The 13638-nt window shown below is 43.5% G+C and overlaps 1 protein-coding gene across 1 annotated transcript in view; it reads left to right on the top strand.

Moving 5' to 3' along the window:
• Positions 1 to 811: 811 nt before the first annotated feature.
• The window catches only part of LOC117255508 (protein sidekick-1-like), a 282626-nt gene continuing 269799 nt past the window's right edge, over positions 812 to 13638 (top strand). Inside the window, exon 1 of the mRNA XM_033624487.2 lies at positions 812 to 2326. Coding sequence (XP_033480378.2) covers positions 2161 to 2326 — 166 coding nt within the window. The 5' untranslated portion in view covers positions 812 to 2160. The remainder of the gene's footprint in view (positions 2327 to 13638) is intronic.

The following is a 13638-nucleotide window of genomic DNA, read 5'->3' as shown; positions in this document are numbered from 1 at the left end:
AGAGCAACCTCTGAGGTTTGGCACTGCAGACTGACTGGCAGAATCTTTTCATGGAAACTCCAAACAGCATCATGGCCACTCCACTGGAAACACAAAGTCCGAAGCCAATTGCCAAATGAGCCTGGATGGAAAGATAAATGGATGAGCCGAGGTGAAGGTGCCTGTTGAAGAGAACGCGTTGGGGACAGCTAGACGGCGAGGGGAGACTAGTTGGCCACTCAGGGGCTGGGAAGACTGCCTCTGAGGATTTATTGAGGCAATAAAAGATAAGGTCACTGTGTTGTAGGCTTTAATATTAATGTGCCATTTAATGACCCTCACCATGGAAGAAACTAGGTTATCAGTAGTACAGCTCCAGGCAGTTATTTTGTAATGAAGCATGTGTGTGTAGCTGGACCACCAGTGGTGCATCAGAGAGTTCCTCCAAAGTAAAATAACAGTGAGAGCTCTTTGAGGTAAGGCTTGTAATCATCTCATTGTGGTCCAGCCTACTATTGCCTCCCAACTACTTTGACACACACAGCTTTATTAAGTAATACATTATAAGAATGTGCAGTCCCTTAGCACAGTGAATGGTCGACTGGTTATCTGTTTTGAGAGGAAAATGTGGAAAAACTTGCAGACACGTTTCTGTGCGTTGGGGGATTTGGGGGCGCCGTCCACCGCGCTCTCAGTGCTGGCATTACGTCCCGCCCCCTACTTCAGGCTGTCCAATAGGAACAGCGGGAGCTCTGGGCTCGACCAATCAGCATCAACGGATGATAGTGAATGGAAGTTTAGTTTTTTGAGTTTGGGATAGATCGAGGGAGAGATTAAGGGGGAGACTGAGCTCGAAAACGGTAATAATAGTGGAAAAAGTAAGATAAGACTGTTTAATGAGAGTGTTTGCTTTCACAAAAGACCGAAAAGGCAGCTGAGTGAGGCTAAACAGGAGCCCTCTCTCTCCCCTTGGTGTGTCGAGGAGGGTGGCAGGTGTTCAGTTGAGGGAGACGCATCGCCTCAGTCGGCTCCCCAAGCCTCAACAGGGTGCCGAGAGACGGAGGACAAAACGGCTGAAACGCAGCTAAGTGTAGCCAAAAACTCCCGTGAGTATGAACGGATAAACGTCTCTGAAGTAACCGTTTGTATCCCCGGGCGGACTGTTTCTGAGGACCGCTGAAGACTGTGGATAAAAAAGCGAAAGGCTCCAGTGTCGCAGTAGCAGCAGTGAGAGTAACATTACCGGCTCTGTAACGGCCGTTTTTTTTCCCCCAGTTCAAACCGACTGTTACTTTTTGGCTCGCGCTAACTCTTCTTCGCTGGTGTATGTACAGGAAAGGTAGGAAAGGAAGCTCCCAGTTGTTGCTGAGAAACTTGTTCTTTCTGAAGCTAACCTGTTGTGTAATTTCACCGTGTAATCCGAGCCCCGGCGCATTACGGCAAGTTAGCCTATCTTGTATTCGAGGGAAGAGTACCCCTTCTGGGAGAGTGGATGTCTAACTTCAGATAACAGACTGCAGCCCACGCTTCTCCATCACGGACGCTCTGTCCAGTTTGTTTGCACTCAAAACCAGCGGTGTTCACAGAATCAATTACTGGATGGATTTTTTTTAGAGCACACATACAGGGCAAAAGCATGGTTGGGTAATTACGTGTTTTATTGCTTCTCTTGTTAATACGACCACTCTCTAAACAGCTAAATGATCCGCGGGACAAATCCCCGGTGAAGACATCAAAACAAGCGCGGATTTGAGGTCGATAGCAGGCAATAAGCCGATAAGTCTAAAACACACTCAAATGTATTAATTCCTTGCTCGATCAATGCAAATGAAAATGAGGTATCGCAGGACGCAGGGACACACGGACTCCGCCACAGCAGATAGAGATTACCGTGCCGTTACACCGTAAAGACACATAGTGAGGGAAAGTCCCCCCTGTGCTTCTTCTCCCGCTGCCTGCTGAGTTTTGGACACCGGAGCTGGGGAGTCAGAGCGGGGAGCTTGTCGGCAGTGACAGCGGTGAACTCCCGGAGCTCTGAGCTTCGCCTCACCGGGAACGCAGAGCCGAAGCCCGCGTCTCCTTCTCCGCTCGGACTTCTTCCTATTCGTGCGCAGGACAGAGAGAGTTGCAGCAGCAGCAAAGCACAAGCGGACACGGACACTGTTGGCTCCCTTCTCCCGCATGATGAAACCAGGAATTTGCTGCCCTGAGGGGTCCCCGGAGCGTGTGGAGGGACCCGCAGCAGGGAAGATGATGGGGACAGGGACGGCCCGGAGTGGGAGCCGGTGTACGCCTCTTTTTCTCCTGCTCCTTCTCGGCAGCAGCTGCCACATGTTGCATGGCCAAGGTAAGAGCTTTGCTCCCACTCCTAGGTGCAAATGTCAGAGATGCATTAAAGAATATTTATGTTGATAGATCTGTTAATACAGTAGGTGTTTAAAGAGTGGCATTGTACAAAGTGTATTGTCTGAAAACACACACTGACAGACTCATTTGTTACTGGGACCATGGTGAACAGGGGGAAAGTGAGATGATGACTCCTGAACTGGAAACAAGGGTGTGATTTATACACCAAGTATAACAGTTTGCCTATTAGTTTGGATGTGTCCCTGCAGGAGGATAATACAGGAGGGGGTGTTTTTTATGATGCCAACAATGTTTTTCTGTAAATGAAGTCAGGCTGATTGTTTGTGGGGGGAGGCACCTAATACAGAGGATGTGTAAATTATGGTTATTGTTATAATGTATAGAATGTAGGATGATGATTGTAGGATTAAGGTATTGAGGATGTGTATGGGAGGGGTGTTACAGTTTCCAAGCATTGATAATCCCCCTCTTAGTCAATGACCTGCTTAACTACAGCTCTTGATTTGGCACAAAAGCACAAACACACAAACACATGCAGCAGCACATAGTGTTTTCAGTCACGTTGCCTCCTATTAGTCCAGTGCTGACCCTATTGTGATGGCAGGTGTCCAGATTAGTGTGTGACTTGTGGTTGCAGAAGGTTTACTGTATCATGACTAAAAGATGTGTGTAGAAATTGTGCATTGCCATGGTACTTTTTTCTTTTGCAGCAATAGAGAGAAAACTGTGGATATTTATGTGTGTGTGTGTATGTGTGTTTCTTTTGTATGTGTGCATATACCTCTCGGGATCATGTCAAGAGTGCCAAAACAAAAGCACAGAAAAGGTCAGGCTAGTGTTGGCACACAGTTTTCTCTGGGTCACAGATGGCGTGGTGGGCTGAATGTAAGGCTGAGACTTGGGGGTCATGCGGAGGAGGGGTCTTAGGAATGTCTGTGCATATATGTGTGTGTTAGAGGTGGGGGTGAGCTATTTGTGAACCCATGGAGAATGTGTATGCCATGCTGTTTAAGTGCAGGAAGGTAGAGAAGGACTGAGGAGGGAAAGAAAGTCCGGAGGAGGGAGGCAGTGTGGTGAGGAGAAGGAGGGAGAGGGGAGTGGCAGGGAAAGGGGGTGAGAAAAAGAAATGGAGTGGGGGGGTTAGAGAAGGAATGCGGCGCACCATGCTTGTCACTCAGAAAGCTGTGTCTGCAGTTCAATCGATGATGATGGTATGACAACACCTCTGTGTGTGTCAAAAGTTGCTCTCCTCTTCCCTTCTTTTCCCAGTCGTCACACTCTCCCTCACTCCTAGGTGTTGGGGAGGAGGTGGGAGACGGAAGGATGGTGTGGCTGCAGAGTCAGCTCCTTGCGTCCTCCTTCTAATGTGAAGGTCTCAGCACCGGCACCAAAGTTACCACACACCCCCATTGCCCACCCTCAGACACACCAGCCCCTTCCAGCTGTCTTGGCTAAGGGGGGGGGGGGGCCCGCTGCGAAATGTCTATACCTCAGAATGGCTGGCAGGAGTTGTGTTTGTATATGCGTGTGTGCTGGGGGTAGGGGGTGAATTGGAAATTAGTGAAACAGATGCGGGATGGGGTTGGTGGTGGTGGAGGGGGGGTTGGGTTATTGATTTGATAAGCTGTGCCAGGCGGCCAGTCGAAGGCTGTAGATTTTCCAGGTTCCGACCCTTCTATCCCCAGCATTTATTAGAACGTTTTATTTTAGGAGGAAAAGGATGAAATTCATGAGCCAAGGTTGATCCTCCTGATCTCTCCCTGCCCCTCTCTCTCTCCCTCCTCCCCCTCTGTCCCTCTCCCTCAGTCACTCTCTCTCCCTCTCTTTCTCTCAGTCAATCGATGCCCACACCCCTCCTCATAAATGTGAGGCTTTATATGAGCCAACTCTCGTCTCTGGGAGCACATTTAAATAAGCTCATCGATCTTTCATTTTAGAGTTTAAGTGACGGCAGCATTTTACTGTCTCTCCTCTTCCTCCCCCCACTTTCCTCCCCCTCTCCTCTGCTCACCTCTCCACCCACCCTTCTATATTCATAACTTAAACCCGTCCCCCCCCCCCCTCAGCCTCCCTGTCACTGAGTGGGTTCTGCTCCACAGCTGTTTGACTTATTCACATTTCCAGCGTAGACACAGCCAGAGCCTCACTCTAGACTTTATATTCTGACTGAAGTCAAGGATGGGTCACATTTAGCGTGTTTCAAAATGTAAATTATATTCTATATCACTAACAGAGTCCAGAATACCTTAATACTTTGCCAGCTGTTCAGGATTTACATGAAATAGCCTTGTGTAATTTCAATAGTGCATTTTGGAGATTTTCAACACAATTTTCAAACATTTTGAGATGCCCAAATCACAGGGGACCGCAAAATACTTCAAATGACATTTAAACATGGAAATGTTCAAAGTCAGAAGGGGTTCACATAACAACAGTGATATGCACCATTAGGTTTATAATATGTGCAGAATGATTTTGTCGCAGTTGCTAATGTGGATAATGATAATGGTCGATAAGTAGCCAAAATGTAATGAAAAAATACTGCTGGTCGTCATTATTGCTAACCTTGCCCAAGGTAATTGCATTAAAATGTGGCTGGAGCATCCCAGCTGTAAAACCATTGCACTTATTTCGTGTCTAAAAAATAAATTGCAGGTCACAGTTTTTAGGGCTCTTACTAAAGTTTAGTTTCTTGCCATGAATATGAAAGTTTTCCTCAACTAGGCCAAGCAGACTTGCTGACCCACTTAGTGGATCTATCAGTGTGATTAGGTTTGATATGACACATGTCATTGGCTCAGTTAAGCTGGAGCTTGACGCTGATTGGACCAATGGGCATGCTTAAGTGAATTGAGGTCACTGGTAGGACATTTGGATGGTGGGCTGTGGGCTGGGAGAGTTCTGAGCGTGATGTCAAAACCCAAATCGAACAGACTAGCATGCAGCTTTACACATGTGCACACATCCACATACACACAAAGTCCTTCTCTCTCATCAGTGTCAAACAGTTAAAGCAGACGTGGAAATTTGCTTAACCACGTTGTAATGAGGAGAGGGTAAATGAGAAGGCTCATCTAACTGATTATCATCGTCCACGCTGCACAACCGTACAGTGACTTTTCCACTTCTCTCACACTTGTGAATCCTATGTCTATTTTTACATTTTTTTATTGTTCTACTATTCTACATTGCTTTGTCTTGAATTGCTCTTGTATAGTTCACACTTTTACTCCTACTCGTATATATGAGTTGCATCTACCTCTTATTTTATTTAATCTTGTTTTTTACTTATCTATTTATCTGTACTTATTTTTGTCTTTTGTCTGCAACACCTGAAGTTCCCTCCTGGGGATCAATATAGGCTTATCTTATCTTATCTGATGGTCTTACTTGGCACCGTTTGCTTGCAGCTCATAAAAACCAATATTTTTCAAACAGTTATGAAGCAATTTGTATTAGAGGGTGTTTGACACCAGAAATATTGTAGCACGCTCCATTACTTTAGCATGCAACCTGAGGATTTTGATGTATTTTTCAAACTGTAAATTCACTGCTTGTTACAAAACAGTTATACACATGTCTGTGTCTTTGCCCACGGACACACATTTAATCCCACATTCAAGTAGCTCGCATTTTGGAGGCCTCAGGAGAGACTTTGCTGTTTGATGGATTGCGTGTGTGTGTGCATGTGCATGTATTAGAGAAGGAGAGGAGGAGATGGAGGTGAGGACAGTGTGAATGTGTGTGTGTGGGAGTGTGTGATAGACGTCAGGTTAGTCAGGTCTAAGAGGAAGTGAGGTCCCTGGTCGACTCCCTTATTTCCTGTCTGTCAGGAGGAACAAATCACCACACTTCCACAGCTACCTGGCACTTTACGCTCTGTGAGTGTACCTGTCTGTGTGTTTTGGAGGGACTGAGTTTGTGTGTGTCTACCTGTCTGTGTGTGTGGACTACATACAGTATGTGTTGCTGGCAGGTGTCTGTGTGTGTGTGTGTGTGAAGTTAATGCTAACCCTCTATCAGTCCTAAGTGTTTTCTTCACACAGCAGTCGAAGTGGCAGCTATAGAAAAGCAGCCAGTGTCTCCTGATGGAAAATAATCACCTGTGCTTTCTGAGTGTGTGTGTGTGTGTGTGTGTGTGTGTGTGTGTGTGAGAGAGAGAGAGAGAGAGAGAGAGAGAGAGAGAGAGAGAGGTTGTGTGTGTGTTTGTGTGAAAAGTACAGTGCAGCAGGTGCATATTCCATCTTATTTTGTTCACGTGTACTCACACAGTAGTTTATATGTTTGACTTTTTTGGTGAGCCTGTAAATTGTGTCGGTGAGGTCACTACGAAGTCAGATGGGTCATGTTTCCCACTCCATCAGTATCACTATTACTGCAGTCAGTCACAAGCACAAAATATTCATTATAAATATAATGATATAAGCTTGAAGTGTCTTTAATTGTGTGCTCCTGCCCAGTCAGAATGGGTGCCCATCTTTGTGAAAAGATGCATTTTATAGGAGTTTTCCACAAAAACATCCTTCAGAGCTTTAAAATATGAGCCAAGTGGGACACACTCCGGTCTCCCCCTGCCTCCCGCTCTGTCTTACTTCTTTTTGCTCCTCATTTTTTTGTGTTTGTTCTTTTTGGTATCGCTCCTCTTCTTTTTGGTTTCTCATTCTTTCTTCCCTCCTTGTCTCCCCATAAGGGACTTAAGAATCTATTGCTGCAGGCCACACAGGTGGAATGGAGGCTGTTTTGCTGTTTAGGCCTTGGTGTTTATTATGTAAGATAGGGGGAGGAGGTTGCTATTGATCCGTTGTCTGTACGTGTGTGAGAAGCGAGGGAGGGGAGGGGGTTTAGCACAAAAGCTTATCTTGTACTTTTCAAGATGGTTCTACAGCGAGACATCCAAATAAAGCAGAACGCTTGCAAAACATGAACTCTATTGATTGACTGAACTGCAAGACATCACAAAGCAAAAAGACTGACAGGCAGATATCAAGATTGGCAGACAAACCAAAAGATAAATGCATGTGTGCAAACACACATTCACAACTTTTGTTTGCAAACTAAAGTGCAGGTAAAGTTTAAATCCATAATGTTGACATATAGTTGTTCCCCTGAGACAGTTATAAAAGAAAGGCTTGTGACAGAATTTAGTGGCCACCTGTCGTTAGGTTTAGTCTTGTACATATCCCTCTTAGGCATGGATGGCTGACATTCATGGGGGGATTTGTATTTAGAGCTGAAACGCTTAGTTGATTGCCAGAAAGTTAATCAGCAACTATTCTAATAATGATTTGAGTCATTTTGCCAGCAAAAAGACAAAAACATCCTCTAGTTGCAGCCTCCTAAATGTGAGGATTTGCTACTTTTCTCTGTTTTTATACATGTAAATTGTACAATTTGGTATTTTGGAGAAACAGGCTCTGAACAGCTTTGATGAAGAGCATTGAGGAACCAAATCAATTCACTCATGGTAAGAAAGGAACATTCCTCTCTTGGTCTGAACCTGAAAACAGTGTTGTATTTTGTAATGTTGAACACCTGATTTTTGGCTGTAGTGTTAAACAGATACATCCTGATATGTTAAATTAGACAAGATGGTGACCTACAAATTCAGGTTTTGTGTAGCTGCCTCAGGGCTTTCACTGTGCCCCAAAGTAATAAAGTAATAATTTATTGTTTGAATTCGCTAAATAGGATTTTTATAAGATGAAGTCGGAAAGAGTCAAAACAAGACTTTCTAGCTGTTGCTGTATGGTTACACTCTAATTTAATAAGACCTCTGGCTATTGTGAAAGCAGAATGGCTACAGGGAGTTATAGTCTATAGAGAAGTTATTTTAACTGTTGAGGGGTGACTGTGCTTGCATAGAAGCTTACTTAAATACCACAGACTGCAGTTAATGAGCAATCCACTGAACTCACACCTTCATAGAAATAGAACACATTTAATCCAAATAAATGTTTGAATATTACTGCAAAGTTTTATAGTTTAAATAAAGGTATACTAAAGCCCACAAAAAGTTAACTACAGCATAAATATCTGCTTTATGAATTACTTACCCTGAGCTCTCCTTTGTGAGGGAAAAATAACAGAAACAAAATGGGAGAAATCTATATTTTATATTTTTTGGTTTTGTGATGTGTTTTCTACTTTTGCATTAATTCTTCGGAATACCTCTGTGATATCTGTCTATGATGTTGATAGAATCTGCACTATGCACAGTTAGGTAAATCCACAGTAAGGTTAGTAAAGTTAATCCAACTAAGGCCTGCTCAGACTACAGGAGTTTACAGGAGTAACAGCTTTTGAAATCAGGTTGCATCACGCACATAAGGAGAAACTTCATAGATGTTCTGCATTCTAATCTCAAACATGCATACACTAAAAGGTAGGGCTGCCCTCGTCTAAGAATATTCTTAATCATCCAATAGTCATTTAGGGCCACTAGTGATCCACATGTTTACGATATTAATTTAGTTATCAAATTATATATTTTGGGTGGGCAACACAATGGTTTGAGTTCAAGGTGTGAGAAAGAATAGTATCAGTAACATTGTTAACACTGTGCTACATTACAGAGAAATACAAAACTGTACTAATGAACCTTCATTAATATAGGCCTATATTTTATCTACAAGTGCACGTCACACACTGAGCGAGCCGCCTGTTAATGACGCTGTCGGCAAAGCAGTAATGATTGTGCTAAGTGGCTAATGGGCATGTAGCTACTTACATGTTTCAGAAGATACATCATGTTTGTAGTCGACCAATGAAAATGAGTTTACATATCACCTTGGGTTCGTCCTTCACTTTCTCAAAATCATTTCACACTGTGGATTTCCTGCCCGACATGTTATTAACTAGCTTGTGTAATAACCGCAGGTACCAGTCCTGTAAATTAGGGGCCGCACACATGCCACATCTTTAACCGCCTGGAAAATGTGAGGTCTGGTGCTGGGTGCTACTTTTGTGCCTTTTTTGTGGCAGATCTCAAGAGCGTGGCAGCAGGTTGCATCTGAGGTTGCTAATCAATGGTAACAAGCACCATATAGCCAATTTACCTGAAATCCTGAGTGCAGGGCTGATCTTCTTCCAAGCGCTGTTTATAAGGCTGTAGGCCTATCAGAAGTAAGCTCTGGGTAGCCTAAAATGATCAACTTTCCCTTATTTATCAGACTGAATGTTTATGGAAGAAGGAATAGATATCTGTCGGCTGTGATAGGTTTGTAACGTGACTTGTGTCTGACTGCTGAGCGTGGCTTCTTCCTGTGTCTGTCCTTTCAAATTAAATTCCCACATGGTCCAGTCATTTAGGTTTTGATTTATTTTGACAAGACGCAGCTCCTAATAGAGTTTCATGTTTTTTGTTTTTTTCCCCCCTGCGACTAAGTGACCAATGAAATCTTGCTGACTAGCAACCTTTCTGGTCGACAAATGTTTGGTATTTGGTGACTATTAGAGGGCAGCCCTACTTCAAAGTTTGAAATTAATGGTGCATCTCACACACAGGATATTATTATTGTGTCCAAAGGAACATGAATGCACCACCTCACATGCTCTCACAGGGGAAGAAGATGTAATGTTAACAATGTTTTTGAAAAAAAAAAAAAAAAGCAGAGGGCTCAATGAATCTGGATGGGAAAATAGTTGGGGAGGCACGTTTGTCATGGGTTGCAGGGTTCAACGCTAAGGTTTTTTTTCACTTGCCCGGTTGGGCAAGTTGGTCAGAAATCTACTTGCCCGAAGTCAGTTTTTACTTGCCCTATAAAAATTGTTTAATTTAAGTGGCTATCAAATAACAAAGACTGCAGTTATTTTTATGTTATATAATCTTTATTCACACTGTATTTATTAATTAAAACAACATATGTCATATATTGTACCTAATTCCTACACAAAAATGACAGTGTCAGGGCTTAAAGTGAAAAATTTGTCAGTCATTCTCCGTCTATAATTTTGCGCCTTACTTGAGCCATGCCCACCTCTATTTATTTTTCACCCCTCTCTCCAGTTCTGCTGTATTAACACCGAGTTTAATATATTTTGCTTCCATCTCTCTGCCCTGCTCTACTCTACTTCAACGCTACTTAGCTCTCTCCCTACTCTACCAGTAGACTACCACATCCACCTGTTGCACAAAACGCACACAGCAGTGTTTCCCCTAGGATGGAGTTGTAGCAGCGGAGGTGAAGCACACGCATGAAAAATAATTTTCACATGCGTGAAACTTTTTTGTATGCTTGCAAAGCACAGCCTGCTGGGATGTTTCTATGTATCTACTGGCACCAGAAGGGCTCTTTAGGACTAAGTACATACAGTACATGTGTGCACAGTATGAGCAGGTGAAATGTCTGTCTAGCTTACATATGAGGTGTCTCAAGATTTAGGAACATACAATTTTATTGAATATAATAAAGTAAAAAGTCACTTGACATGCTGCTGTTTTGTGCTATGACCTATTTAAGTGTTGGAAGTTGTTATTTACGTGACAACACCTGAACGCAACACAAGCTCAGCATGAGTGCCGTGCTATGCTGCTGTGCGAGCAGCTGTTTGTCTGTGCGTAACAGCAATCTGTTGATGGTTATTTACACAGTGTCCATAACAATAACTTTGTCAGCTGACAAACTGCACCGGGCTCGGGGTCAGGTTTGGTCAGGAAAATGCGGCCCGAGCCGCTCTAGCGGGATCATCTGTGTGTGTGGCGGAACTCCGCTGTGCGCGATACAGAGAGCAGAGGAGAATTGTTCACACGTGACCATGTAGAGACAGAAATGACACGATGGCATAACACCATAAATAGTATATTGTCATGTTATTATATGAAGCGTCCGTCGCGCAAAATAATATCAATGGGGGCTGTGGGCAGGACATTGTTACACAGCTGTGCCTGTGACTTCAGGCAGAGAGACCGCTGCATCAGAGCCGAAGAGCACGTTTTAAAATACATTTATTTTATCAATTAGTTATTAACTTGGGCAATTGGGCAATCGTTATTGTTGAGCCCTGGGTTGTTAATTCCTCACCAAGAAGTGGAGGTGAGTTTAGTAGTCTGCTAGCTAACAAGAGCCTCAAGGGCTATAATGTTTACTGTTGCTTGGCAACACTGTTAGCTGTTCCATACTCAGTGTTTCCCACAGGATTTTGGGAAACTATCCCCCCCCCGAAGAAAATTTTGAACATTGTAAATTGAAAATGAAATGAATTTGTATACAAAATGTACAGAAAGGTAAAATCATCAAGTTTTGAAAAAGTATTGCAATTTAATTTTGTCTTTAATGTTATTATCTTATCTTATTATCTTTGTAATATGATTATCTTATATAATGTTATTACTATCCTAAAACATTCTCCAGGTCCTCTGTAACTCTGCAGGACTTATTTCCACCCTGCCCAGCAGCAGTACCGTGGCGAATGGTCCCTAACTGCGGGGAGAACGGAGCAGGCTTCCCCGGAGGTCCGCCGCTTTTCCCGGTCCCTCTTCTCCACACCTTGGCCTCTAGTTTCGCAGACCGGGTGAGGCGGGGGCGCAGCGCACCTGCGCTTCGCCAACTGGGTGTGGCCAGGCGGATTTTGCAAGTTTGGCACACCGTGCGCGCTGGCGCAGCTACTCGTCTGTCCCACCTCCGTCCCTCCTACCTGTGCAAGTCGGAAAGAGGGAGGAGAGAAGGCGTGGAGTGGGTTTTACACACATCACACCAATCAAATGAGCCCCTCTCCTCGCCCTTAAATGTGCCGCACGAAGACGTAATGAGAGTTTACTCAATTCGCCATTGCAGAAGAGAGCAGCTGCGTCAGACGGCCAAACTTCTCCCAGGAGGAAACTGATGTTTTGGTCCGGGAGGTCTGCTCGCAGTGTCCGAATATACGGAACTGCGAGCAGACCTCCACGGGCTGATGATGCAAAGGTAGCCTAGGAGGAGGTCACCACAATTGTAAATCAATGTTGCGTTTCTCTCGCGCGCGCTCTCTCTCTTTCTCTCTCGCAGTCTCACTCTGTTTCTTTTCTTTTGACTTTTCTAAGATGACAGATGCTGAATATATGCTCCCTATCTGATGCTGTGGCTGTTTGTGGTTGGCTCAGAGGGATGTGAACTCATTAGTTTGCAGCTGTTTAATCAAATCAGGTTGGGTTTCCATTTTACAGTTCGCACACACATATTTTTAGTCTGTCGAGCGCTGGATCTGACAGCCTGAGCACATCGGCACAAAACGCTACGGCCTTCGAGATATTATTTATATCTTGAGAAGTCAATACTTTCGGCAGCCTAAATCTTTTATTTAGAAACTATGGCGGGTCAAATTAAACTATGGTGGGCCGCCATAGTTTCATTAATTAATGGGAAACACTGCATACTGATGCAGTCATAACAGTTATTATCCAGAATTTAACTCCTAATTATCAAATATTTTTTGAAATTATCAGTGCGCCCCCCAAGAGCCTTCGAACAGTTTGGGAGGTTTAAGACTGGATCTGTAAACCTCTCACACTACCAGAAAATCTGGGCCGAACATCAGTACTCAGTACTGACCAAGGTCCCAGAATGGATTTGTCCTCCAATTGTTGTGAGGCTTGGGATAAATCGGCGCTAAACTCCTGAAGTCTGGCCCTGGCTTAAAGATAGGGCTGGCAGCTGAGTAATTTTTGTATTAAGGAAATATAGACTGCATCACACTCACACCCTATTTACATACAGTCCTGAAAGTAAATTTACATACAAATTTATATGCAGTTATATATGTACATGGAAATATAAACATGTCTATATAACACAATCCTGTAATACACCCTTGCTAATTATGGCCTCCCTCCTGTTAACAGACTGAACATCATAAACTTGACAAAGATGAGATTTACTGCGATTTACTGACTTGTGTACTGAGTCCTGTATACATAGATACAAGTGTAGGTGTATTTAAATATTATTCCTGGAAAGGTAACAAAATGTGCAAATGCTATCAAAAGAGAGGCACCCAAAGACCTTGACCAGCAACCCTTCATTGATTTCTGAATTGGTTATGGAATTTTATTTCTGGCTGACCGTTTCTTGCTTTCGACCTTTGGGCATTTTCTTCTCACAGCATCTGATAAAAGACAAGAAAAGCAAGTAAACCATAAGAGCAAGTCAAAAAATAAATACATTCACAAAACACCTTGTCAAATGTGAAAGGGGTTCAGTGTACGTATATTTAAGAATGTCAAACAAAACTTGCACATCGACAAAACAGATTCTTGTTTGGGAGAATATTTTGTATCTCACATCACCACTTTGTTCTTTGTTTTTGAGATAACCCATA

The sequence above is a fragment of the Epinephelus lanceolatus genome, chromosome 3 (assembly GCF_041903045.1).
Source record: "Epinephelus lanceolatus isolate andai-2023 chromosome 3, ASM4190304v1, whole genome shotgun sequence".
In the NCBI taxonomy this organism is placed as follows: domain Eukaryota; kingdom Metazoa; phylum Chordata; class Actinopteri; order Perciformes; family Serranidae; genus Epinephelus; species Epinephelus lanceolatus.
This window is presented reverse-complemented; position numbering and strand designations above follow the sequence as displayed.